A 24,501-nucleotide genomic window follows, 5' to 3' on the forward strand; every position below is an offset into this window, starting at 1 on the left:
GTGTGTGTGTGAGGACAGCTTGGTGGCTTAAAGGAATTAGAGCTGGACAAGAATGAACCTTCACAATCTGTCACCTGCTAACATCTCCAACCCCCTTACTCCCTAAAGTCCAGTCTTCTGAATGCGTTATGCCTCTCTCTGCTTCTCCTCGAAACCTTCACAAATGCTATCTTCTCTTCTAAGACTCAGGTTCTTTCTTCCTGAAACTTTTCTTGGATCTGTCCTCCACTTGGCCATGGCCTGGTTAATTGCTTTCTTTCTGTGTTGTCATAACATTCCATTCACATCTCCCTTATCACACTCATATACTCACTATATTCCGTCCCCCAAAACTAGATATGAGTTTCTCGAGGTCATGCTCTGTCTCTTGTTCATGTTTTAATCCCAAATACTCATCACAGTTGTGGCAGATAAAAATCAATATTTTACTATTGAATGAAAGAGTTTACAAGTTCCTAATCAGTTAATTAATGAATTAATTACTCTTGTGGCTCAAACCAAAGTTTGTTACTCTCTCACCTTTCGTTCTGATCCTGTCTTTCACCTCTTGACTCCCCTTTTTTAGTCTCTTGCCGACCAGTGTCTTCATGCTGTTTCAGTTCTCCATAGTCCTACATTCCACCATCCTACTTTCTTTCCCTGCCTATACAAACCCCAGCTCCAAGAGTGGTGATTCAGTTCCAACAGTGAGATTTGGGAAATTGAAACCACAGTCTGAATGATGCTTAACCACTTCCCAAGATATTTGCATTTCTGTTCAAAAATTAATTTCACTGTAAAAATAATACATGCTTATTTTGGGCAATGTAAATAAATATTTAACAATTATTTACTTGTAGATACTGAGAGCATACAGCAGTGGAATGGTGGGGAGGCAAAAATCTGCTATCATGGAGTTTAAGTTCTAATGGAAGGTGACACCAAACAAAGGAGATGGTTATATAGTAAATTAAAAGGTAATAACTGCTACATTCCTCTCTCTCTCTCTCTCTCTCTCCTCTCCCTCTCTCTCTCTCTCTCTCTCTCTCTCTGTGTGTGTGTGTGTGTGTGTGTGTGAAGGGGAGGGAAATGGGCAGATATTTATCATTTTAATTGATAATGTTGCTGAACTATAAGGCTACATTTTAATCAGTTAGAGAAAGAACTCTACATCATTAGCACTTGGAGATCCTGTATTTTGAACTGGACATAGGGACTGGCTGGGATTTTGAATTGTCTCTTTTGAGAAGGAAGTTAGCTCTGTGTAGGAAGAAGAATAAAAAAGACTATTTGATAACCAGTAGAATAAGTTCAGCAGAGACTGGCTAACTGTTCACCAAACCCAGTTTTTCATCTGGTACACAGAGAGACTACATTTCTCAGCCTTCTTTGCAGTTAGAAGCAACAATATGTGAAGTTCTAATTAGTGGGATGTTAGTGGAAGTAATGAGTGCCACTTCCTGACCTAATCTGTATTAAAAATATCCCATGTATGTTCTCCTTTTGTTCTCTGTTTGCTGGTTAGATGCTAATTCTCAGGGCAGCCTGAGAAATTGTGTATTGAAGATGGTAGAGGCTCCATTATCCTGAGTATCTTGATCTTGTAGACAGTACCTCACACATTACACTCTGAAATCATGCTCTCCTCACCTCCTTGACACTGCCACTAGTTGAACAACAGAGGAATAAGAAATCAACATATTTTACTAAACCACAGAATTTATAAATTACAGCAGCTAGCGTTCCCTTGACTAATCAATAAATAATATTCTTTATTATGTTTGGGAGATATCCATCTACTACTAGTATATTGTGGGTGTTTTAAAAATGAGGAATTGGCATTAAATTTATTAGGTACCTTTTGATATCTATTTTTATTTTCTCCTTTCATGTATAAATGCCATGTGGTTATGTCTAGTGTTCTAGATTAAACTATCCTTTAATTTCATGAGAGTAAAATTTCCTTGGTGGGAACAGATTTTTCTTTTAATATGTATTTTGTTTGTTTGTTTTTTGTTTTGAGACAGGGTCTTGCTCTGTCACCCAGGCTGGAATGCAATAGCGCGATCTCGGCTAATTGCATCCTGGGCTCAAACTGATCCTCCTGCCTCAGCCTCCCAAGTAGCAAGGACTACAGGCATGTGCCACCATGCCTGGCAAATTTTTGTGTTTTTTGTAGAGATGGGGTTTCACCCTATTGCCTGGGTTGGTCTTGAACTTCTGGACTCAAAGATCTGCCTGCCTTGGCCTCCCAATGTGCCGGGATTATAGGCATGAGCCACCACTCCCAGCCTGAATATATTTTTGAATTTGATTTGACAGATTGTATTTAACATTTCTTCATCTATAGCCATAAATGCTATTTTGTTTAATTTCCTTTCCTTTCTTTTTACTTCTTTCTCTTCTTCCTCAAGTAGTCTCCCTTGTTTTTTTTGTTTTATTTTGTTTTGTTTTGTTTTGCATTTGTCAACTGTTGGTATCAGATTTGTAAACCTGATCAAATCAATTTGGAAGTGTTTTCTTTTTAGTTATATCACGTGGTATTTTAGAAGAATTCGTTAACAGTTAAAAACCATCTTGCTCTATAGTCCTTTTTTATTTTCCCAGAAAAAGATTATGTGTTCAGATAGGCTTCTACCTAGCATATATTCTTTTTATTATTTCTGGTTTTCCCTATGAGCTCAGGTACAAAGTTGGAAAATAAGGTTCCCTAGGGTATAATCAAGGTAAGGATAATGGCCAGAAGTTCTGCATTGGTAATGGTCCATGTTTTTATAAATATATTTCTATGTAAAATATTCTAAACATGTGAAAAGATAAGAATAATGAACACTTGAGCCACTACAACCCATCTTTGTCAAATGTGAACACTTTTTTTTTTTTAACTTTATAACTTTCAGTAGGATCTGCTTTTGGAACTGAATCTTGATGCTGCCTATGTTACGAATTTTAGCTATGTTTTAATACAGTTATTTCTCATTGTCTTGGAATGATTACTTTGAAAGTTTCATCGTGTGATTTTTTTTTTAAAAAAGGTAAAATTTAGTATCAAAACAAGTTATTGTATATATTATAAATATGTATTATACATATAAAACACAGACTAATTGTAAGGCTACATGCTAGTCACATTAGTTTTCTTTTAATTCCTTACTATATGGGCAATACAACATACTTGCCATTAGTTCTGGCTCTTCAAAAATAACAAAACCTAATTTAATAGTCTGGTGCTTAAAAACAAATGCAATGAACTCATCTAAATTTTGGCTCAGCTGTACGATTCTGGGAAAGTTACTGTCCTAAATTTCTTTATTTGTTGATATGATTTGGCTGTGTCTCCACCCAAATCTCATCTTGAATAGTAACTCCCACTATGTCCACATTTCATGGGAGGGACCCAGTGGGAGGTAAATGAATCATGGGGATGGGTCTTTCCCATGCTGTTCTCATGGTAGTGAATAAGTTTCATGAGATCTGATGGTTTTAAAAACAGGTGTTTCCCTGCACAAGCTCTCTCTCTCTCTCTCTCTCTTTTTTTTTTTTTTTTTTTTTTGAGATGGTGTCTCACTCTGTCACCCAGGCTGGAGTGCAATGGTGTGATCTCGGCTCACTGCAACCTCTGCCTCCCAGATTCAATCAATTCTCCTACCTCAGCCTCCTGAGTAGCTGGGATTACAGGAGCCTGTCACCACGCCTGGCTAATTTTTGTATTTTTAGTAGAGACAGGGTTTCACCATGTTGGTCAGGCTGGTCTCAAACTACTGACCTCGTGATCCACCTGCCTCAGCCTCCCAAAGTGCTGGGATTACAGGTGTGAGCCACTGTTCCTGGCCAGCTCTTTCTTTTTGCCTGCTGCCATCCATGTAAGATGTGACTTGCTCCTCCTTGCCTTCTGCCATGATGGAACTGTAAGTCCACTAACCCCTTTTTCATGTATAAATTACCCCCTCTTGGGTATGTCTTTATCAGCAGCATGAAAACGGACTAATACATCAGTAAAATGGTGAAATAACAGCAACATTATGGAGCTGTTGTGAGCAAAAACATGTAAGGTGCTTGGTTTAGCACCTATTACATAGTAATAATTTAATACAAATGTATTTCTTTCTTTTAGAATTTTTTTTTCCTAAAGAAGGTTAAATTTTCTTTACGTCTTGACATTTAGAAAATTAACTCTGTTCATGTTGTTTTATGAATTAGTAGTATCCTCACCTTCCAACTAGATAAGAACCTATTATTTTTGCTCCTGTGAAAAAACAGAGGTGCCTAACTTGCTGTGTCTCCTCACATCTTCCCCCTTCTTCCTCCCCTCCAAGTTCTTTGGATCAACTGGAGAGAGGGGTGTCATAGAAGTTTTATCACTTGGCATTGTCATACCACAGTCTACTATAAGGAAAACATACCAGTGAACCAGTGAGTCTGGTCTTTCCTCTTAGTGGAGAGAAGGGCATGTGGTCACAATTTCTGTACCAGATGGAAGAGGAGTGGCTCAGTTTTCAGTTTTGTTTAATCACTGTAGACTTTCACTTTAGATTTCCCACTTTCTCAATCCCAAAGTAGGATGCTGCTCTGTGCTTGATGGTAACAGCTCACAGACTCATCAGAATTGAAATGAAAAAATATTTATTGATCTTTTATAACAAGGCAATATTGCTTAAAGGAAAACAAACATAAAATATTCCATTGACAATGCATTTTTTCATCTGTTCGGCACAATGCTTTTGTCATAATGGAGATGTGATAACAAACTTTCCAGGACATTCAGTCTTCGGCGGCAGCACTTAGGACAGATGACTGGCTGCTGCAATGTGAATACAAGAATGCCTGACTCACCAAATGATTTCCTAGAATAGTTAGCTGGGTGGAGACTCACCAAGTTAATAACTAAACCCAACCCTCAAGTCTGTTGGCAAAGGACATATTTGAGCTTAATGACTCTGTATACACCCAGAAAGATAAAGGAGGCTTTGAGATCCTGCTTGGTAGACTGGGAAGATGAAAATGACTCATTAGGTACCTGGAACACTGAATGGCCTGCACTGGAAATATTTTGAAAGGTGAGTTGAAGTACTAAACCAGTCTTTCAGAGGCTATGCCATATCAAGCCTGAGGCAGATGATGATTCAATAAATGTCTTTTAAAAGAGAGAAAATGTTGTGCAACAGAAACGCAGGGCAGAACAAATAATCTCTGCGTTATGAACAGGTGAGTCAAAAGCTGTGCTGGCTTAGAAAATGAAAAACTAGTTAAATACCTCCACAACTTTAAAACATTTTCTACTTAACTATAACGTTTAATGACCTAAGGTATATGAAGCATCTACCTCAGTGTCTGGCTGCCATATGGTGTCACTCAATGTATTTTTCTTCCTTTCAACTCTGATCTTGGTTTTCTTTGATTTGTTTAAGAGAAAAAAGTACTTTAAGATGATGTCGCTGTCTAGTTTCATGTAAGTCCATATTTTGAAGATATTAGTGTCTGAAGTCTAGCACTCTGTTGGCTTTACTATTAACAATAAACATGACAAGAAATTTAGTCATCTGTATCAAACATCTGTCATGTGGTTCAGAAATTATTTTGGGGCAACATTTTGGAATGAGGACTGTTAGCTCACTTTGGTATACTCATGACTTTGTTGAAACAGTACACATAGCAAAAATATAAATTTTAAAAGTATCACTGGTAACTCCACATAGTTATTCATTTTTAAATGCTAAACTATGAATATTGATATTTTAAGTTTGGATCCAATTTTTCTGGTTCTTTCCCTGAGAAAATAAATGATGCTTTGAAATATTAGTGAATTAGAGCAACTTTTCAACTTTTCCACAATAAATTATTCCTCAGGCTAGAAAAAAAAGTGATTCCACAAATACCATTCAAAGTCGTTTCAGTCTGAATCAGGATAACAAACACTCTCATACATAAAATCAAATATATAAGAAATGAACAATCTAAAATCTATGGATGCCTCTTTTTCAGCTCTATCTAGTCTCCTATTGCATGTTTTCTTAAAAGTGTATATTCAATCATTCTATATATTTAGAACTTCATTAAACTTTGAGATAACCTCAAAATATATTTTGTCATCAACATTTAATCACGTATCTCTCAGTGAGGTTGTTACTGAATCAAGGTTTTTCTTTTCTAGAATATGTTAATATCACTATCTTCTAGGACAAAATATCAGTAAAAAAATTCATGAGGATTTACTTGACTGAGCATATGTGGAATTTTTAAGGCTGGATTTTAACTCTTTCGAGAACTCACCTTCCTATTTTGTACCCTTTCTTCCTCTCTGCTCCAACAAACACTGTTTGGGGCAAGTTTAACCTCAATAGATACAATTTTGTTGTTGGGCCAGTCCGTCTACTGACAGGATGTAACTTGTAAGAAGGAGAGGCACTGGTGTGTGAGAAAGATTGCAGCTGGCAGCTGAGACAGGTCTGTCGCTTCCTTTCCCTTTGCTTTGCTACCAAGTCTATGCGTGCCTCAGAAGTAGGCCATGTAACTCAGGAGTGTCAGGAGCTGTGACTGATTCCAGGCTCTTTGTAAGGAAGAGGAGAAAAAGGAGAATGCAGAATAATTGAAGGGGAGGTGGTGATCCCCAAAGGAGGAGCAAAGAAAGAATGGTCTCAAGACTTCAAATGCTTGGCAACCTTATTTTTTTACCTAGGGCCAGCATTTGTATGAATACGGGTGCCTGTGTGAATTTGTATACAGGAAGGAACTAGCATTGTGAAATAACCCCAAACACAACTGGTCAGTCTGCCTCCCTTTGAAAAACAACAATAAAGAAAAAAACTACTTTGAATAATCTTATAATAGGAAATAACACAATGGAAACTGGAGAATTTTGATATGGAAAAATCTAAGCCTCTGGAACAATAGAGGCTAAGTAATTAAAATACTGTGCATATATAATTAAAGTTGAAAAATAAAGGGAATTTTAGGCACCCAGTTTAGTTTACTAGGCAGCAAGTAAGGTAATGAAATTTGCTTTTAACGGTTTATTTATAAAATGCTCCTTACTATTCTTATATTAACATTTTTTATATTGACAACTGACTCCTTGGAAAGAGTGAAAATAATAATATTATCTATTAGGGAGCTTTATTAATAATCCTATAATGCTTTGTGAGTAATGATTAAGATATTAAACTGTCACTTGGAAGTGATCATTGATGAGATTGCTTATTTATAATCAAAACAATGAATCAAACTACTTAAAGTTGAATAAAAATGCATTTATCTCCATGAACTACTTGCAATAATTAATTCTAAAATGACTATTAAGCTAGTAGTACATTGTATGAGAAGTTTAAGCTATATTCAGGTCGGGGGTAAAAAATATTATAGACTTTTGTACTAAGTATGAAAACGCAGGTATTAGCCTGATGTTTCTTTTACTAAGCCTTGTACTTTATATAGCTTGTTCTATATTCAGTTATGTAATCTTAGAGTAGCTGAAAGGATATTAAAACAATATCTTTCAATTTATATATAATTGAAGTTGAAAATAAACAAAGGGAATTTTAGGCACCCAGTTTAGTTTACTAGGCAGCAAGTCAGGTACTGAAAGCAGTAGTCACCCACTGGCTAGGTTTTCAGATATATCACAGATGTTTAGTACTCTCATCTTCAAGTAAAATTGTAAACCTTACTCTCTCTGAATTGCAACTTCCTTCAGATCATAGTAGTAAAGAATTGACAAAGGATTGATTGCATACATTTCAGAAAAATACATATTGGTATTTTAAAAATCTATTAATAAAGATGAATGGGTTATTGCAGAATTAAAAAGGCATATGTATCATATTTTACTTTAGAGTAAGTTTCTCCTACTATATGAAGTAGAGATGTCATGTATGTGACTAGTTATTAGACAGCCATCAGATTATTGTGATAAATACATGCCTACATGTAACCTAGATCATTACAGGAATAAGTTACTGAAGTACTAATACACCACAGAAACAATACCATGAAGATAAATGCTAAGGAATGAAGTTCTTTCCATGTGAATTCTAACTAATTCATTATTTCCAGTCTATCTCATTTCAAGACCTGTATTTCCCTTATAGACACAGGACACCTGGGTTGTCTGATCATAAACTCTTTCTCCAGTGGCCTTTGGCCTTTTAAGTAGATCTGTTTTGTTTTGACAAAGAATGTCTAAGAAAGGAGGAAGTGAGGAGGAGGGACTTGAAGATGTGCTACTGCTGGAATCAAATTTTTATTTTCTAGTGGGAAGCCTACTTGTCATTTGTACTACTCTTCCACAGTTAGTGTGTTCGAGCAACTTAAAGTTCAGTGGCAACTCCTCATAGACTTATTGTTCAGAGTTTGTTTATTGTGAAGAATTTGCTTTTGACAGTTTGTTTATAAAATACTCCTTACTATTCTTACAGTAATTCTTTACATCACTTTATTCTTCATTTTTACTTCCTTTGTTTGCCTCAGTTTGATTCATTATCCTTCAATTGTTCAAATATCCTTCATTATTCAAATCGCTGCTTTACTGACCCGTTCTCTAAACATATTTTTTATATTGACAACTGACTCCTTGGAAAGAGTGAAAATAATAATACTATCTATTAGGGAGCTTTACTAATAATCCTATAATGCTTTGTGAATAATGATTAAGATATTTAATAAACTGTATCTTTGAAGTGATCATTGATGAGATTGCTTATTTATACTCAATGAAACAAACTACTTAAAGTTGAATAAAAATGCACTTATCTCCATGAACTACTTGCAATAATTAATTCTAAAATGTCTATTAGGCTAGTAGTACATTGTATGAGAAGTTTAAGCCATAAGTATGAAAACTCAGGTATTAGCCTGATGTTTCTTTTACTAAGCCTTGTACTTTATATAGCTTGTTCTATATTCAGTTATGTAATCTTAGAGTAGCTGAAAGGATATTAAAACAATATCTTTCAATTTTGCTTTTCTTTTCCAGTAGCTAGCTTCTATGTTAATCAGCATGTTCAAGCTTCCTTCTCATTAGTTTTTAAGAATTCTAGGAAATACTTTCCATGGCATGTTGTGAGAGATTTTATTATAGGATTAAAATCCGTTCAGCAAACAATAGGCACACATGAGGCAGGGTCCAGGTATTCTGTCTTATAAGGCAACACTGCACTTTAGGTAACGCTAGAAATGGAACTACTTTTAATTATTTTCTACTTTCTGTTTACGGCAAAAGTAGCCATGTCAAACATTTTTCATGCCATATCTTACCTCAGATTCTCTACCTTGTTTCAGGACAGTAGAAAAGCTGCTGGAAAAAAATGCAAAAAAATTTTTAACTTGAGTTCATATTTTTCATTCAATGTCTGCTGGGCCCTCAATGTAACTTTTTTTTTCTTTTTTTTTTTTTTTGAGAGGGGTCATCCTTCTATCATTAACTACTCCTAATCTTCACTGCTACACAGAGTTTCCATATTTAACAACAGATGGCTTTGCTTTTACTTTATAGATGAGGCCAAAGCACCAGGTAGGTGAAATGTTCTTGTATCGGTTGGAATCCCGAGAGCGCTCCAACAGACAACAAGAGGCGGTGTGGAGCAACATGCTGTTTTAATGAGCGCCTGGGTGCAGGCGGGCTGAGGCCTAAAATGGCATCAGCACCAAATGAGGACGGGGCAGAGGTTTTATAGTCTCCTGTAAACAGGAAATGTCTCAGTCTGATGTAACTGCTACGTGGTACCTGGACGGCCTCTCTCTGGGTTTTCACAGGGTACATGTCTTCGGGCTAACTCTCTTCCTGCTTCTGCTATCTTGCTGATGCACACTGCTAGCGCATGTGGCTTTGCGCCTGAGGACTGGGCCTGAGGAGGGAGGAGTTATTCATTCCCTTAAGCTTTCAGGCCCTGGGGAGAATCTTTCCGTAGGAGCTTTTTCAGCTTTACCAACTACAGTCTACACACTTACCTGCTTCCACACACACCCTTATGGTTTTCTTTCTCAGTGGAAAAAACGTGCTTCTCTTGGTAAAGTCCAACCCATTCATCTGTGCTCCTGAACACAGCCTCTCCAATGTACTTGTTATACATACATATATATATACACACACACACACACATACACACACACACACACCCCGCCCCCCGCCCCCACGGAGCCTTCCCATGTTGCCCAAGCTGGTCTTGAACTCCTGAGCTCAAGTGATCCACCCACCTTGGCCTCCCAAAGTGCTGAGATTACAGGCACTAGCCACTGTGCCCAGCCTGTCCTTGTGCCTTTGATTCATCATTTATCCTCTCCTTTATTTTTCTATTGGTCCTTTGTCACAGGCCTTAGTCTTCTGTCAGCTGATAAATGGGAATGTTCCACAGGTTCAGTTCTCACCCTTTTTCTTCTTTCATTGTGTACGTCACAAAGGAGATCTTATCCACATTCATGGCTTCTGCACTCACATTAAAGCCATGTACACCTGTCTTCAGTCCTAGGTGAGCTCTAGGTGCCCACAGGACCTCTCTACCTATCTTCTCAAAGATAAGTCAATCTTAACATGTTCAAAATGAATCCATTATAATTGATGTATTAGTCCATTCTCACGCTGCTAATAAAGACATACCCAAGACTGGATAATTTCTAACGGAAAGAGGTTTAATTGACCCACAGTTCAGCATGGCTGGGAGGCCTCAGGAAACTTACAATCATGGCAGAAGGGGAAGCAAACACATCCTTTTTCACATGGTGGCAGCAAGAAGTGCAGAGTGATGATGGAGAGCCCCTTATGAAACCACTAGATCTCCTGAGAACTAATTCACTATCACGAGAATAGGATGGGGGAAACCATTCCCATGATTCAATTTTTCCCATGTGGTCCCCTCCCAATACACACAGGAATTATGGGAACTACAGTTCAAGATGAGATTTGGATGGGGACTATATTTGAGAATAAAAAAAAAAATCATTTCTTCTGTATTCCCTTTGTTCTGTGTTCTCTCTATAGGGCATAGCATTATGATTTTCACATCCTGAAACCTAGGAATCATCTCGTGTCTTCCCTGTCACTTTCTTACCTTCAGAGAATCACCAAGCTCTGTTGAACTTAATAATAATTAATAGTGCTGAATATGGCAAAGCATTTTTTATTTTTTTTTGAGACAGAGTCTCGCTCTGTCGCCTGGGCTGGAGTGTAGTGGCAGTGGCGGGATCTCAGCTCACTGCAAGCTCTGCCTCCCGGGTTCACGCCATTCTCCTGCCTCAGCCTCCCGAGCAGCTGGGACTACAGGCGCCCGCCACCACGCCCGGCTCATTTTTCGTATTTTTAGTAGAGACGGGGTTTCACCGTGTTAGCCAGGATGGTCTCGATCTCCTGACCTCGTGATCCCCCCGCCTCGGCCTCCTAAAGTGCTGGGATTACAGGCGTGAGCCACCGCGCCCGGCCGGCAAGGCATTTTTTAAAAAAGACTAAATGTATTTTCTCAATCTTCACAGTCACTGTGTTATGTGAGTGGCTAATATCATCTCCATTTTAAAATTAAGAATATTGAGGCATCAAGAGGCAAAATAACTTGCTTTGGTCACACAGGTAATAAAGGGCAGATGGGATCCAAATCTAGGCAGTTTACAGCGCTGGCCTCTTAACAACCACACCATGGTAGGCTTACTAAATGCCAGGATCTTAAATGCCTCTTCAGTTCATTTCCTCCTATTCTTTCTCATTTTGGTCGACTTGGTTCATGTGCTTCTTATTTTCTACTGTGTAACTTCTTACAACCTGCTGCTCTAAATTCATTTTTAAGATATCTTAGTAATTAGCTTTCATCAAAATTTTCAGGATATTGGCTATATCTTTGTAATCTATAGATTTGAGATTTTGTTTCAAGAAAATTATATTCAATTATATATTTGAATTTTTCCCATTCCATATATTATTTTCTTCCATGACAATGATTGTTTAATGTCCATACCACCTCCTTTCTTATTTTAACTCTGTTCTTTTCAAATTCATTTTATGTTATTTACTCAAGGCTATTCTTTTTCTCCTAGACTGTATTTTTATCCATATCTATGTCTTACCATTTGTTGACTCTAATGAGAATTTCATCTCTAATAATTTCATTTTATGTTTCTATTCATCTCTGAGCTCCACAGACTCACTTTTTATCTCTTGTTCTTGTTTCAGCTCTCTTTTGATCTATCTCTTGTTATTCCTTCAGGATCTTTTTTTTTTTTTTTTTAAAAGGAAAGCCAACTTGCCTTTAGTTTCTTTGAGTCTTGGGAGAACTGTTTGTTTGAAATTGGCCTATTTTTCTATGAACAGATCCTGAAATTTTGTGTTCTTTATTTGCCTTTTCTTTTTTCCTCCTATGTATTTTTTCTTTACTGTCTAACTTCTACCAGGGAAATGGATGTTTCAGAAAGAATTAACGATAAAGACAAGTGGTAGTTTCTGAAATTAAAAAATAAATGTATACAAGTTTTGAGAGAGAATTTTATAAATTCCTTAATCTTTCCTACTTAACATACCCAGGGCTGAGCCTGGATGACCTAGAACATAGAGTTCTCCTGTAGTATAGAAAGGATGTCCCTTCAGTCAATGGTAGTGAACTCAGGAAGCTCGCTTTCCAACAGGGAAGGAAGATAGGATGCAGGGAAAGTTCAAGAAAAGCTTGTCTATTTTCTAGGAAGATAAGGGGAAGGGGAGAGAAGAGAGAGAGAAAAGGAAGAGATTCAGGAAAGATGTGTTTCAGTTTTACATGTGCTAATTAAGTGAGGGCAGAACAGGCTGAGGACTTTTATTTGTGTTTCCTATTTTGGATTTCAAGAGGAGCTTAACTCCCAGACACCCCTGAAGAAATCTGGAGCATGGCTGCATTATCTTGGAGGCGTAGCAGAATCAGGTATTTAGAGGTTCTTAAGTTTAATTTTCCTGCTGTTTTAGTTTGTGTCCTTCCAAAGACAGACCTGAGGCAATGAATGGAGAGGGTTTTGTTTGGAATATGTTTCCAAGAAACACCAGCAGATAATGGGGAAGTTAAACAAAAGGGAAGAAAACCAATAAAGGTGTGTTATCACACTATCACTGTGGGCAATTGAAGTTTGATCCTGCTGGGGAACTCTGGGAGACAGTTTACAACACTTACTTCTAGTTTATCCCAGTTATTGGTTGAGAACTGCTCCCGAGGAACATTAAATCCTTGGTATTTTCAGCCTGTTGTGTGTTCAGACTGAGTAGTCACTGATGGCCAGAGAAAGCCTTCAGGCAAAAAATTGAGGCATGGGCGGGTGAAAGGCTGGTGTATATGGAAATGGCAATTGTTGAAGAAATATTGGCAGTGCCCTGAAACTATATGATACACATGGTCTGACTGCTGTCACGGCATGTTGAATATATGGCATTTAAAATGAATGAAGTAGATGTATTTATTGACATGATAAGTCTCAAAAGTACAATAATGAATGAAGAAAAGTTATTGAATACTGCCACATGATTTCATTTATATAAAGCTTAAAAACAGGTAAACCAAACAATACGCATAAAGGTGCAAAGAAAAGCATGGAATGATATTCACAAAATTCAGGGTGGCATTTGCCTCTTATGGGGGAGAAAGGGAAGTGAAGGTTTCGGTTATGTTCTATTTCTTATGCTGTGTGGTGGGTAAAAAGGGTGTTTGTTTTATTATTATTCTTTAAACTATAAATATAAATTATACTTTCTTGTTTGTATATTTCATTAAAGTAAATCTAATTAATCTAAAAGAAGCATATTAATGTTAGATCCCTTTTCTTGCTTCAGAAAATAAATCACAGGAAATTGTAAACATTTTAACAATTCAGTTGCATGGAAACAACTGAATACCAAACTCAACCTCAGTCACCAACTCTGAGACCAAATTGTTTTTAAGTTTCTAATATTATATAACTTAAATAATACAATACACATAGACACACTAAAGCAGTCTTATCTAGGTGTCAAAATACTGCTAGTCAATTCTAATAATGGAATGATAAACCACAGTCATTGACTATATTTCCATCCTTTAATATTTTGGTTAGAGTTTTAATTTAGTCTCTAGGTGGAACATACATAGATCAAACTAGATCAAGGGATATTCTCAAAGTGGCAAAATGACAACCTTCGCCTTTTTAAAACTCAGAAATCACTCTTCTCCCCGTGAGGACATATATTATTTCTCCATATGTGGTTAGAACCATAGAAACCATGGTTGAAAACATTGTTGGGACAAACAAGCATGACTATTTTTAAGACTCTGATGATTTTGGATATAATCAGCACTGAACTAGTAAGTCATATGTAATTAGGTTGATGATATATTTAGTGTCTAATGGATCCTGGCAACCTCTGATCAAATGCCTTTCAATTAAACATCACAGCGGCTCCAGGGCATGAGTCCTCTGTGTCAGTACACAAATGGATATTTACATAGACCCACTGTGCAGCTGAATTCTATTATCTTAGTAGTCCATGTGGAGAAACAACCAAATATCTTTAATAGGAATGTTGAGTAACTCCTTTCAGCTTTATTTACTAAATGTGTCTTTTACAAATCTTTTTAAAACTTTGTTGTGAAATACAGTATATATAATAGAAATGCACAAAACAACTAGAAAATTGGCACATTATTCTAAAGGCAACACCCGTTTAACCACCACCCAGGTCAAGAAGTAAAACAAGGCTAACACCCTTTTAGGCACTCATGTGCCTTTTCTCCGGGCAAACCCCTCAGTACCCTTCAGAAGGAACCACTACGCTGGTGTTTTTGTTTTCTAGGAAGAAAAGGGGAAGGGGAGAGAAGAAAGAGAGAATTCCTGAATTCCTGGCTTTACTTTATAGTTTTGCTGCCTAACTATGCATTCCCAAGCAATATAGTTTAGTTTTGCCTGTCTTTAACTTTTATAAATGGAATCATAGTATTTATGTTACTGTGTCTTGCTTCTTTTGCTCAATATTATATTCCATTAGATTCATCCATGTTACCCTACATAGGTGTTCTCTTTAAACTTGTAAATGTTTCCTACATCATCTAGCTGCCATGTTTTGTAATTTCTGCAGCACTCTAGGGATGGGAGGTATCAATAATTCTACTTTGGTATGTATGTAATTGTAATTAGCCTGGCCCATTGTAATTAGGTTGGCCCTTCCACCATATAATACTTTCAAAAATTATAGAATGTATTGCGTATATACCATGTTCTAGGATTGTATGAAGCACTGTTCATGTACTATTGCTGTACTCAAGATCATTCTGCCTAGTGTGTAGTTTTAGCATACCTTTTTATAGACAAGAAACTGAAATTCAGAAAGAAAAAGTAAATTCAGAATGTAGGCTTTCTGATATTTCGTTATCAGGAACACAATTGTTTCTTTCTTTTTTTACTATTTTAGTTATGTTAAGGGAGACAGTAAACTTGCCATCGTATAGTAATCTTTTTTCATCTCACAAGCTCTTGGTATTTTGCTCTAATGATCCATTGGTGCTTGCATGCAGATAAAAAAGTGAAATTCAGAAAGATGAAGGTAACATGTTTAACAGCCTTTCTTCTATTATTCCCACGGTACTTACTTCCTTCTGTCTGTGGCATCTGTAGAATACTGTCTGTGAACTTCTTGTCACGGGAGTAATAGACAGGTGATCTCCCATGTTGTAGGAACCCAGAAGGGCAGTCTAAACAGTGCGGGTATAAGCGTGGGAAGAACACAGAACTAAGGATTAGGCTGCATCAGTTCTACACTTGATTGTCATTATCTAGCTAAGTGACCTTGAGTAAGTCACTTACTCTGTCTGGGGCTCAGTTTCATCATGTATAAGTGAGGGTGTTGGTCAGTAATTTTCAAGCCAAAGTTCAAGGACTGTCTTGAGTTCGTTTTAAATGCAGGTTTCTGAGCCTCGTTAAAATCTCCCAGCCTGGGAATTTGTGTATTTAACAAGCTCCCCAAGAGATTCTGATGCTCACCATAAGTGAGAACTCATGGAGTAGGTAGTGGCCCAAGCCCCACTGATTTTAAAATTCTAAGATAAAATTTGAAGTTCTGGAACTTTAGGGTTTTTCATCAGAGCTACAGGCCTACTTATTTCAGAGTTCTGTGAGTTTTGTTAATAGAAGGAAATACAAACTCATTAAACTTCATGATGCTAAATAAACACTGGTTATCATTGTTATGAGCAAACAGCAATAGCACAGGTCGAGGATGCTAGTTATCAGAATAGCTTGGGATTGTTTGATATTCATGAACTGAGTAAAAAAAAAATACTGCGCCTGTGAAATTATGTCCACGTCATTAAAACTGTTAACACAATGTAGCAGGAAAAAGCAGCATAGTCTCTCTACAAGACATAGCAGTATGAGTACAGCTAACAATGGATAATATGTAGAGTGCCATGCAGTCTTATTAGGTAAATTAAGTAGTTGTATTCTCAAAACAACTTTAAAAGTCAGCTCATTTAATTACAAAATATGCTAAATATATCACCCAACAGATTGGAGACAGTCTGGTTGGCTGATTTATTTTTACTTTGATATTACATTTCTTACATGTTTAAAAAATTCTTTTGTGACTATTTAGGGAGGAAAAAAGTCTCCTTGTGTAACATTGAGTACTTTCCTGGGTCTATTCTTTATATTCTGAGGAATTGGAGTCACTCAATTAATTACTATAATGTTTTGTGTTTTCTTTTTCATAGGAATAACCAACCTCAGATTTGTAACTGTTCTGCTTTTTACCACCCAGCATACCCTGCAGTGGCTCTCAAACCTGTACCTGAGGAAAGTGATCCACTCCTACTAGTGAGAAGACTCACAGGGCAGCAGGGATTCTTAGCTAGAGGGCATAGCCATTGAAGGAGATGAAAACAGAATCTCCTGGAGTGTGTGTGATTTCAGAAAGCTCCCCAGGTATTTTTCAATAGTGCTCCAATTGCAAAGCTGAGTCCAAAACCCACCAATTATCATCGTTTTCATATTGAATAGTAGGTTAGAAACCTTAATATAGTAGTCGTTATCCTGTATAAACTAGATGTTAGTATCTGAAGTAAACAGAGAACTTCACTATCAAAAGTATGTGAATGATTCGTCAAGAGTGATACTAGATTCAATATTATATGTTTATTAATTTCTACATTAATATAGACCTCATTTATTTTCTTAACAGTTTCCCCTTCTTGTTTCCCTTCTCCCTTCTTTCTAGCCGACCAGCAAGGTAAGATAGATAAAATTGTTTAATAATTATTCTTAATTCCTCCCCCTCCTCCTCTTCTATAGAAGGCTTGGGAGTTGAATCTTGAAGGCCAGGTGAGGTTAATTACCTGAGAAAAGTCAGATGTTTTATCAGTCAGAAGGGAGAGCATGCTCAATGGCTTGGACAGTGAGAAGTCCATCTTGGCTAAAGCGTGGAAGGAGATGGTTATGGGATGTCTAGGGAGAATCAATCTTGGCTCGGTAAGATGTCAGGTTGAAGAGGGAATTAGAATAAATGAGGAACTCCAGATGTTTTCTAAGTGACTTAATGTCCTGAGGTAACTGGTATACTAGAAAATTAGTCTGGCAGCAGGATGGAGGATGGCTTGGAGAGAAGAGCAAAAAGAAGCAGGGAGGGTCGTTGGGAAGATGGAAACAGGTCTGAGACAAACAAAGAAGTCTTGACAGCACTTGAGCAACTGAAGAAAAGCGAGGAAGAGTGAGTTTTGAAAATCATTTGAATGAAGTATCAATAGGACATTTGCTGTTGGATGGCGAGAATAGGGAGAAGATAAAGACTCAAGGTCTTCAATCTGGGCCTCTTCCCTCTATCCTGCCTCCTTCACATATTGCCATTTTCTTTCTTTTCCTAACTGCCAAACTTCTTGAAAGAGTTTTTCTCACTTACTGTCTTTACAATCTTACTTTTGTCTCACCACTTTAATGAAATGGTTCTGGAAAAGGTCATGAATGACTTAACTTATAAATGGAGTGGCCTCTTTTCAGTCCTCATTCTCTTAGTACCCTATGCAGCATTTGGGAATATTGACTTCTCTCTTTATCCTAAAACATTTGCTTCCATGAGCTTTTATAACATTGCACCTACTTGTATCTTCTCCCACACTTCTGATTACTTTTTAAAATCTTTGAATGGCTCTTGTCATTCTGTTAACACCTTATATATGTGGGTCCTCGGAATTTTATTCTTTTTTTTTTTTTTTTTCTGAGACCGGGTCTCGCTCTGTCACCCAACCTGGAGTGCAGTGGTGTGATCTTGGCTCACTGCAACCTCTGCCTCCCGGGTTCAAGTGATTCTCCTGCCTCAGCCTCCCGAGTAGCTGGGATTACAGGCACGCACCACCACACCTAGCTAATTTTTGTATTTTTTGGTAGAGATGGTATTTCACCATGTTGGCCAGGCTGGTCTCAAACTTCTGACCACAAGTGATCTGCCCGCCTCGGCCTTGCAAAATGCTGGGATTTCAGGCGTGAGCCACCGTGCCCGGCCCAGAATTTTATTCTTACTCTTCTTATCTTACCTCATTCCCTGAATCCCCAACACCACTGCCAAATTCTAAGTCATCAACTTCTGTAACTTTGCCTATCATTTACAGCAAATCCTAAAATTACAGCTTATGCCCATATGGCTCTCCTGAAGTATAGACTTGTAGTTTCTATTGCCTTCTGAACGTCTCTACTTGGATGACTCATAATCATTTCAAAATCAAGATGTTCAAAACCAAATTTAATATATCCTCCACCCACACAAAAAACAACAAAACCTACTTTTCCTTCTCCATTTCCTATCTCAGTTAATGATATTGCTCTCCAATTATTTGACTAAGCTAAATCTATACATGCTTCTCCATTAAACACCCGTATATGGTTTGTTTTGTGTTATCCTTTTGACTCTCCATACTCTGTATCTACTCCCCTTGCCTTTTTCCAAGTCTATGTAGTTTCCCACTGAGACTCCTCCTAACTCATCTCAGTTCATCTAGTTGCTCTCCACTCTAATCCATCTTCCACATCATCAACAGAGATATTTTTCTAAAATAAATCTGATGATTTTACTCTTCTTCTTACAAATAGACTGCAATCTCCTTGGCCTTGGGGGAAAATCTAAATGTCTCCTCAAGGCATTCATGGGATGATCTGACTTGAACTGGCCTTTCCAGACTTATCTTCCAACAATGCTCAAATGCTCAGTCTCTGCTTCATTTGTGTTAAATGATTGTGTGGACATGACACTCTCTTTCCTGGCTCTGTGACTTTGCACATCCCATTCCTTCAGTTTTTCTCCTGAATTCTTCCTAATAAACTTCTATTCTCTTGTCAATTAGCAAGACACAGGAAACTTGAAATTTTCTGAGCATTCAGATTCAAGAGAATTAATTTGTATGTTACACACATAGTATCACTGTAAATGAACTTTGAACCAACTTATTAATTTACAATGAAATGTATAACTCTAGCAATTTTTTTTTTTTTTTTTTGAGAGAGGGACTTGCTCTTTTGCCCAGGCTGGAGTGTGGTCACATGATCATAGCTCACTGCAGCAGTGACCTCCCAGGTTCAAGAGATCCTCACACTTCAGCCTCCCAAGTAGCTGGGACTATAGGCATTCACCACGACACCTGACTAGTTTTTTTTTAAAATTATTATTTATTTTTAGTAGAGACAAGGTTTCACTATGTTGTCCAGGCTGTTCTTGAACTCTTAGGCTCAAGTGATCCTTTTGTCTTGGCCTCCCAAAGTGTCAAGCAAATTTTAAAGTTTATAATTTTAACTCAAAATGAAATAAATAACCTAAATGTAAGACCTAAAACCATAAAACTCCTAGAAGAAAACATAGGGAAAAATCTCCTTGACATTGAACTTGGCATTGATTTCTTGGATATCACACCAAAAGCTCAGGCTATAAAAGAAAAAATAAATACATTAGACTACATTAAATTAAAAAGCTGCACAGCAAAGGAAACAGTCAACAAAATGAAAAGGCAATCTATAGATTGGGAAAAAATATTTGCAAGCCATATATTTGATACAGGGTTAATATCCAAAATTTATAAAGAACTTATGCAACTCAAAAGCAAGAAAACATATAACCTGATTTAAAAATGGGCAAAGTGCTTGAATAGACATTTCTCCAAAGAAGACATAAAAATGGCCACGAGGTCTATGAAAAGGTATTCAACATCACTAATCATCAAGGAAATGCAAATCAAAATCACTATGAGATTCATCTCACACCTGGTAGGATAGCTATTAACAAAAAGCCAAGAGATAACAAGTGTTGGCAAGGGTGTGAAGAAAAGGGAACTTTTGCACACTGTTGATTGGAATGTAAATTGGTACAACCATTATGGAAAACAATATGGATGTTCCTAAATAAATAAAAAATAGAATTATCGTATGGCCCAGCAATCCCTCTTTTGGGGTATATATACAACAGAAATGAAATCACTACCTCTTAAAGATATCTACACTCCCATGTTCATTGCAGCATTATTCACAATAGCCAGGATATGAAAGCAAGCTAGGTGTCTGTCATCAGATGAATGGATAAAGAAACTGTGGTATATGTATATACAATAGAATATTATTAAGCATTAGAAAAGGAGGAGATCTTGCCATTTCCCACAACATGGATGGACCTGGTAAGTGAAACAAGCCAGACAAAACAAAAGCAAAATATTGCATGATTTCACTTATATGTGGAATCTTAAAAAAAAATGGTCAAATGTATGGAGATTGAAACTAAAACAGTGGCTACTAGGCTCAGGTGGAGGGGAGAAAATTGGGAGATGCAGATTTAAAGTTCTTAATAGATAGTAGCAGATATGTAGGCTGAACAAGTCTAAAGGTCTAATATATAGCATGAGGACTACATTAAATAATGGTGCATTGTATTCAATATTTTTGCTAAATGAGCAGATTATAACTGCTCTTGCCACAGGAGGGAAACGTGGGTAACTATGTGAGATGATGGATATCTTAATTTGTTTCACTATAGTAACCATTTTACTGTACATATGTATCTCATAACATCATGCTGTATACCTTAAATATGCACAATAAAATTTATTCTAAAATTTTTTTTGAGATGAGGTCTTGCTCTGTCACCCAGGCTGGGGTGCAGTGGTGTGAACATGGCTCACTGCAGCCTCGACTTCCTCAGCTCAAGCAATCCCCCTGCTTCAGCCTCCTGAGTAGATGGGACTACAGGCTTGTGTCACTATGCCTGGCTAATCTTTAAATTTTTTGTAGAGACAAAATGTTCCTATACTGCCCAAGTCGGTCTCAAATTTTGGGCTCAAGTGATCCTCCTGGCTCAGCCCCTAAAGTGGTAGGATTACAGGTATGAGCCACCATGCCCATACCCCAAAATTTTAAAAAAGAAGAAAAAATGTTTATGGTTGCTACTATGGGAACTTGCTTCTTATAGGAAAATCTCCATGGGAAGTGATATTACACTTAAGTTATTAATTGGGCATAGAATCAGCCTAAGAGGACTAAGTTGGATGATCCTCATGGCCCACCAAGCCAAGAAAGCCTCATCATTCATCTGTGTTGTAAGAAGGTATATGTCAAGGAGGCAGACTGCAAAAACATAGCCAGGATTTTGTCTATTGGGGATAATTCTAGAGATAGACTAGAAAAGTCATTGCTCCCTTTTTCTAGAATGCAGAGCAAACTGTGCCCCTAGGTCCCCCATTCTCTCCTTATAATCACGAAACCAGAACTTCCCAGGTTTATTTAGCTGTACAGTCATGTGTCACTTAACGACAGGAATACATTCCGAGAAATACATTTGTTAGGTGACTTCCTTGTGTGAACATCATAGAATGTACTTACACAAACCCAGATGGTATAGCCTACTATATGTCTAGGCTATAGGTATAGTCTATCGCTTCTAGGCTACAAACCTGTACAGTATGTTACTCTACTGAATACTGTAAGCAATTGTAACACAATGGTAAGTAATTGTGTATCTAAACATATGTAAACATAGAAAAAGTACAATACAAATAAGGTATAAAAGATAAAAAACGGGCCAGGCATGGTGGCTCACACATGTAATCTCAGCACTTTGGGAGGCCGAGGCAGGAGGATCACTTGAGGTCAGGAGTTTGAGACCAGCCTGGCCAATGTAGTGAAACCCAATCTCCACTAAAAATACAAAACTTAGCCAGGTGTTGTGGCAGGTGCCTGTAATCTCAGCTACTTGGGAGACTGAGGCAGGAGAATCACTTGAGCCAAAGAGGTGGAGGTTGCAGTGAGCCAAGATCGCACCACTGCACACTACTCCAACCTGGGTGACAGAATGAGACTCTGAAAAAGAGAAAAAAGATTTTAAAAAGTACACCTATATAGGGCACTTACCATGAATGGAGCGTGCAGGACTGGCAGTTGCTGTGGGGGATTGAGTGGGTGGATGGTGAATGAATGTGAAGATCTAGGACATTACTGTTCACTACTGTAGACTTTATAAACCCTGTATACTTAGGCTACACGAATTTATTTAAAATTTTTTATTTCTTCAATAATAAGTTAACCTTAGCTTACTGTAATTTTATTGCTTTATAAACTTTTAATTTTTAAACTTTTTGACTCTTGTAATAATCCTTAGCGTAAACACAAACACATTGTATAGCTGTACGAAAACATTTTCTTTTTTATATCCTTATCCTATAAGCTTTTTTCTATTTTAACATTTTTTGATTTTTTACTTTTTACACTTTCTTAAAATTAAAAATGAAGACACAGGGATACACACTAGCTGAGGCCTACACAGGGTTTAGGATCATCAATATCACTGTCTTTCACCTCCACATCCTGTCCCATAAGGTCTTCAGGGGCAATAGCGTGCATGGAGCTGTCATCTCCTGTGATAACAATGTCTCTTTTTGGGATACCTCCTGAAGGACCTGCCTGATGTTGTTTTATAGTTAACATTTTGTTTTAACCTCATCCCTGGTGGTACATAAACTTTAAAAAATATATATATATAAGTAAAGGAGTACACTCTAAAATAACAATAAAAAGCACAGTGTAGGAAATACATAAACTAGTAACACAGTTATAGTGCACATAATTGTATGTGTTATGCTTTTTTTTTTTTTTTTTTTTAAGAGATGGAGTCTGGCTCCGTCACCCAGGCTGGAGTGTGGTGGCGCGATTTCGGCTTACTGCCAACCTCCGCCGCCCGGGTTCAAGCGATTCTCTTGCCTCAGCCTCCTGAGTAGCTAGGACAACAGTGCGCGCCACTACGTCTGGCGAATTTTTTTGTATTTTTTTCTTTTTTTAGTAGAGACTGGGTTTCACTATGTTGGCCAGGCTGTTCTCCAACTTCTAACTTAAGGCGATCCGCCCGCCTCAGCCTCCCAAAATGCTGGGATTACAGATATGAGCCACTGCGACCGGCTGTAATGTTATGCTTTTGTAAGACTGGCAGCACAAGATTTGTTTATACCAGCATCATCACAAACTTGTAAGTGATGTGTTACGTGCTACAATTTCACAATGGCTATTGTAACCGTCCAGTGGGTTCACCTTGCCTGCTGCCTAGACAGAACTGATTTATCGAGACAAGGAATTTGCAATGAAGAAAGAGTAATTCATGCAGAGCTGCTGTGCAGGGGCCTGGAGTTTTATTATTACTCAAATCAGTCTCCTCAAACATTCAGGGATCAGAGTTTTTAAAGCTAATTTGATGGGTAGGGCCTTGGGAAGTAGGGAGTGCTGATTGGTGAGGTTGGAAATAGAATCATAGGGGGTTGAAGTTAGGTTTTTTAAATGTCTTCTGTTCCTGGGTGAGATGGCAGAACTGGTTGGCCCAGATTACTGGTCTGGGTGGTGTCAGCTGATCCATCGAGTTCAGGGTCTGCAACATATCTCAAGCTCTGATCTTAGGTTTCACAATCATGATGTTATCCCCGGGAGCAATTTGGGGAGGTTCAGACTCTTGGAGCCAGAGGCTGTGTGACCCCCTGGGGAGGTTCAGACTCTTGGAGCCAGAGGCTGCATGACCCCCAAACTGCAATTTGCAATCTTGTAGCTAACTTGGTAGTCCTGCAAAGGCAGACTGGACCCCAGGCAAGAAGGGGGTCTTTTCAGGACAGGGTTGTTATCAATTTTGTTTCAGAGTCAAACCATGAACTGAATTCCTTCCCAAAGTTCCTCACTCAGGAATGAACAAGGACAGCTTAAAGGTTTAGAAGCAAGATAGAGTTGGTTACGTCTGATCTCTTTCACTGTCATAATCTCCTCAGTTACAATCTTGCAAAGGTAGTTTCACTGTGACATCACTGAGTGATAGTTTTTCAGGTTCATTATAATCTCATGGGGCTACAGTCATATATACAGTTGGCCATTGACTGTAACATTCTTATGTGGCACATGACCATAATTAAAAATGTAGTCACCGTAATTGCAAAGTAGCTGGTTGATTTTCCTGCCTGCCCACCTCAGGAACTTGTAAGAATACTTAGCTGGATACCTGCATAAGGCTTGGTCATCGCTCTATGGTATAATCAGCTGCAGCCTTCAGGACCCAGTATTTCCAAAGGGATGCAG

The 24,501-nt window shown here is 37.7% G+C and overlaps 1 protein-coding gene across 2 annotated transcripts in view; it reads left to right on the forward strand.

Moving 5' to 3' along the window:
• Positions 1–4,928: 4,928 nt before the first annotated feature.
• The window catches only part of COL9A1 (collagen type IX alpha 1 chain), a 175,929-nt gene continuing 156,356 nt past the window's right edge, over positions 4,929–24,501 (forward strand). For both annotated transcript variants that reach the window (XM_065543867.2, XM_065543869.2), the window contains exon 1: positions 4,929–5,036. In XM_065543867.2, the coding sequence (XP_065399939.1) occupies positions 5,009–5,036 (28 nt within the window). In that variant the 5' untranslated portion in view covers positions 4,929–5,008. The remainder of the gene's footprint in view (positions 5,037–24,501) is intronic.

The sequence above is a fragment of the Macaca fascicularis genome, chromosome 4 (assembly GCF_037993035.2).
Source record: "Macaca fascicularis isolate 582-1 chromosome 4, T2T-MFA8v1.1".
In the NCBI taxonomy this organism is placed as follows: Eukaryota; Metazoa; Chordata; class Mammalia; order Primates; family Cercopithecidae; genus Macaca; species Macaca fascicularis.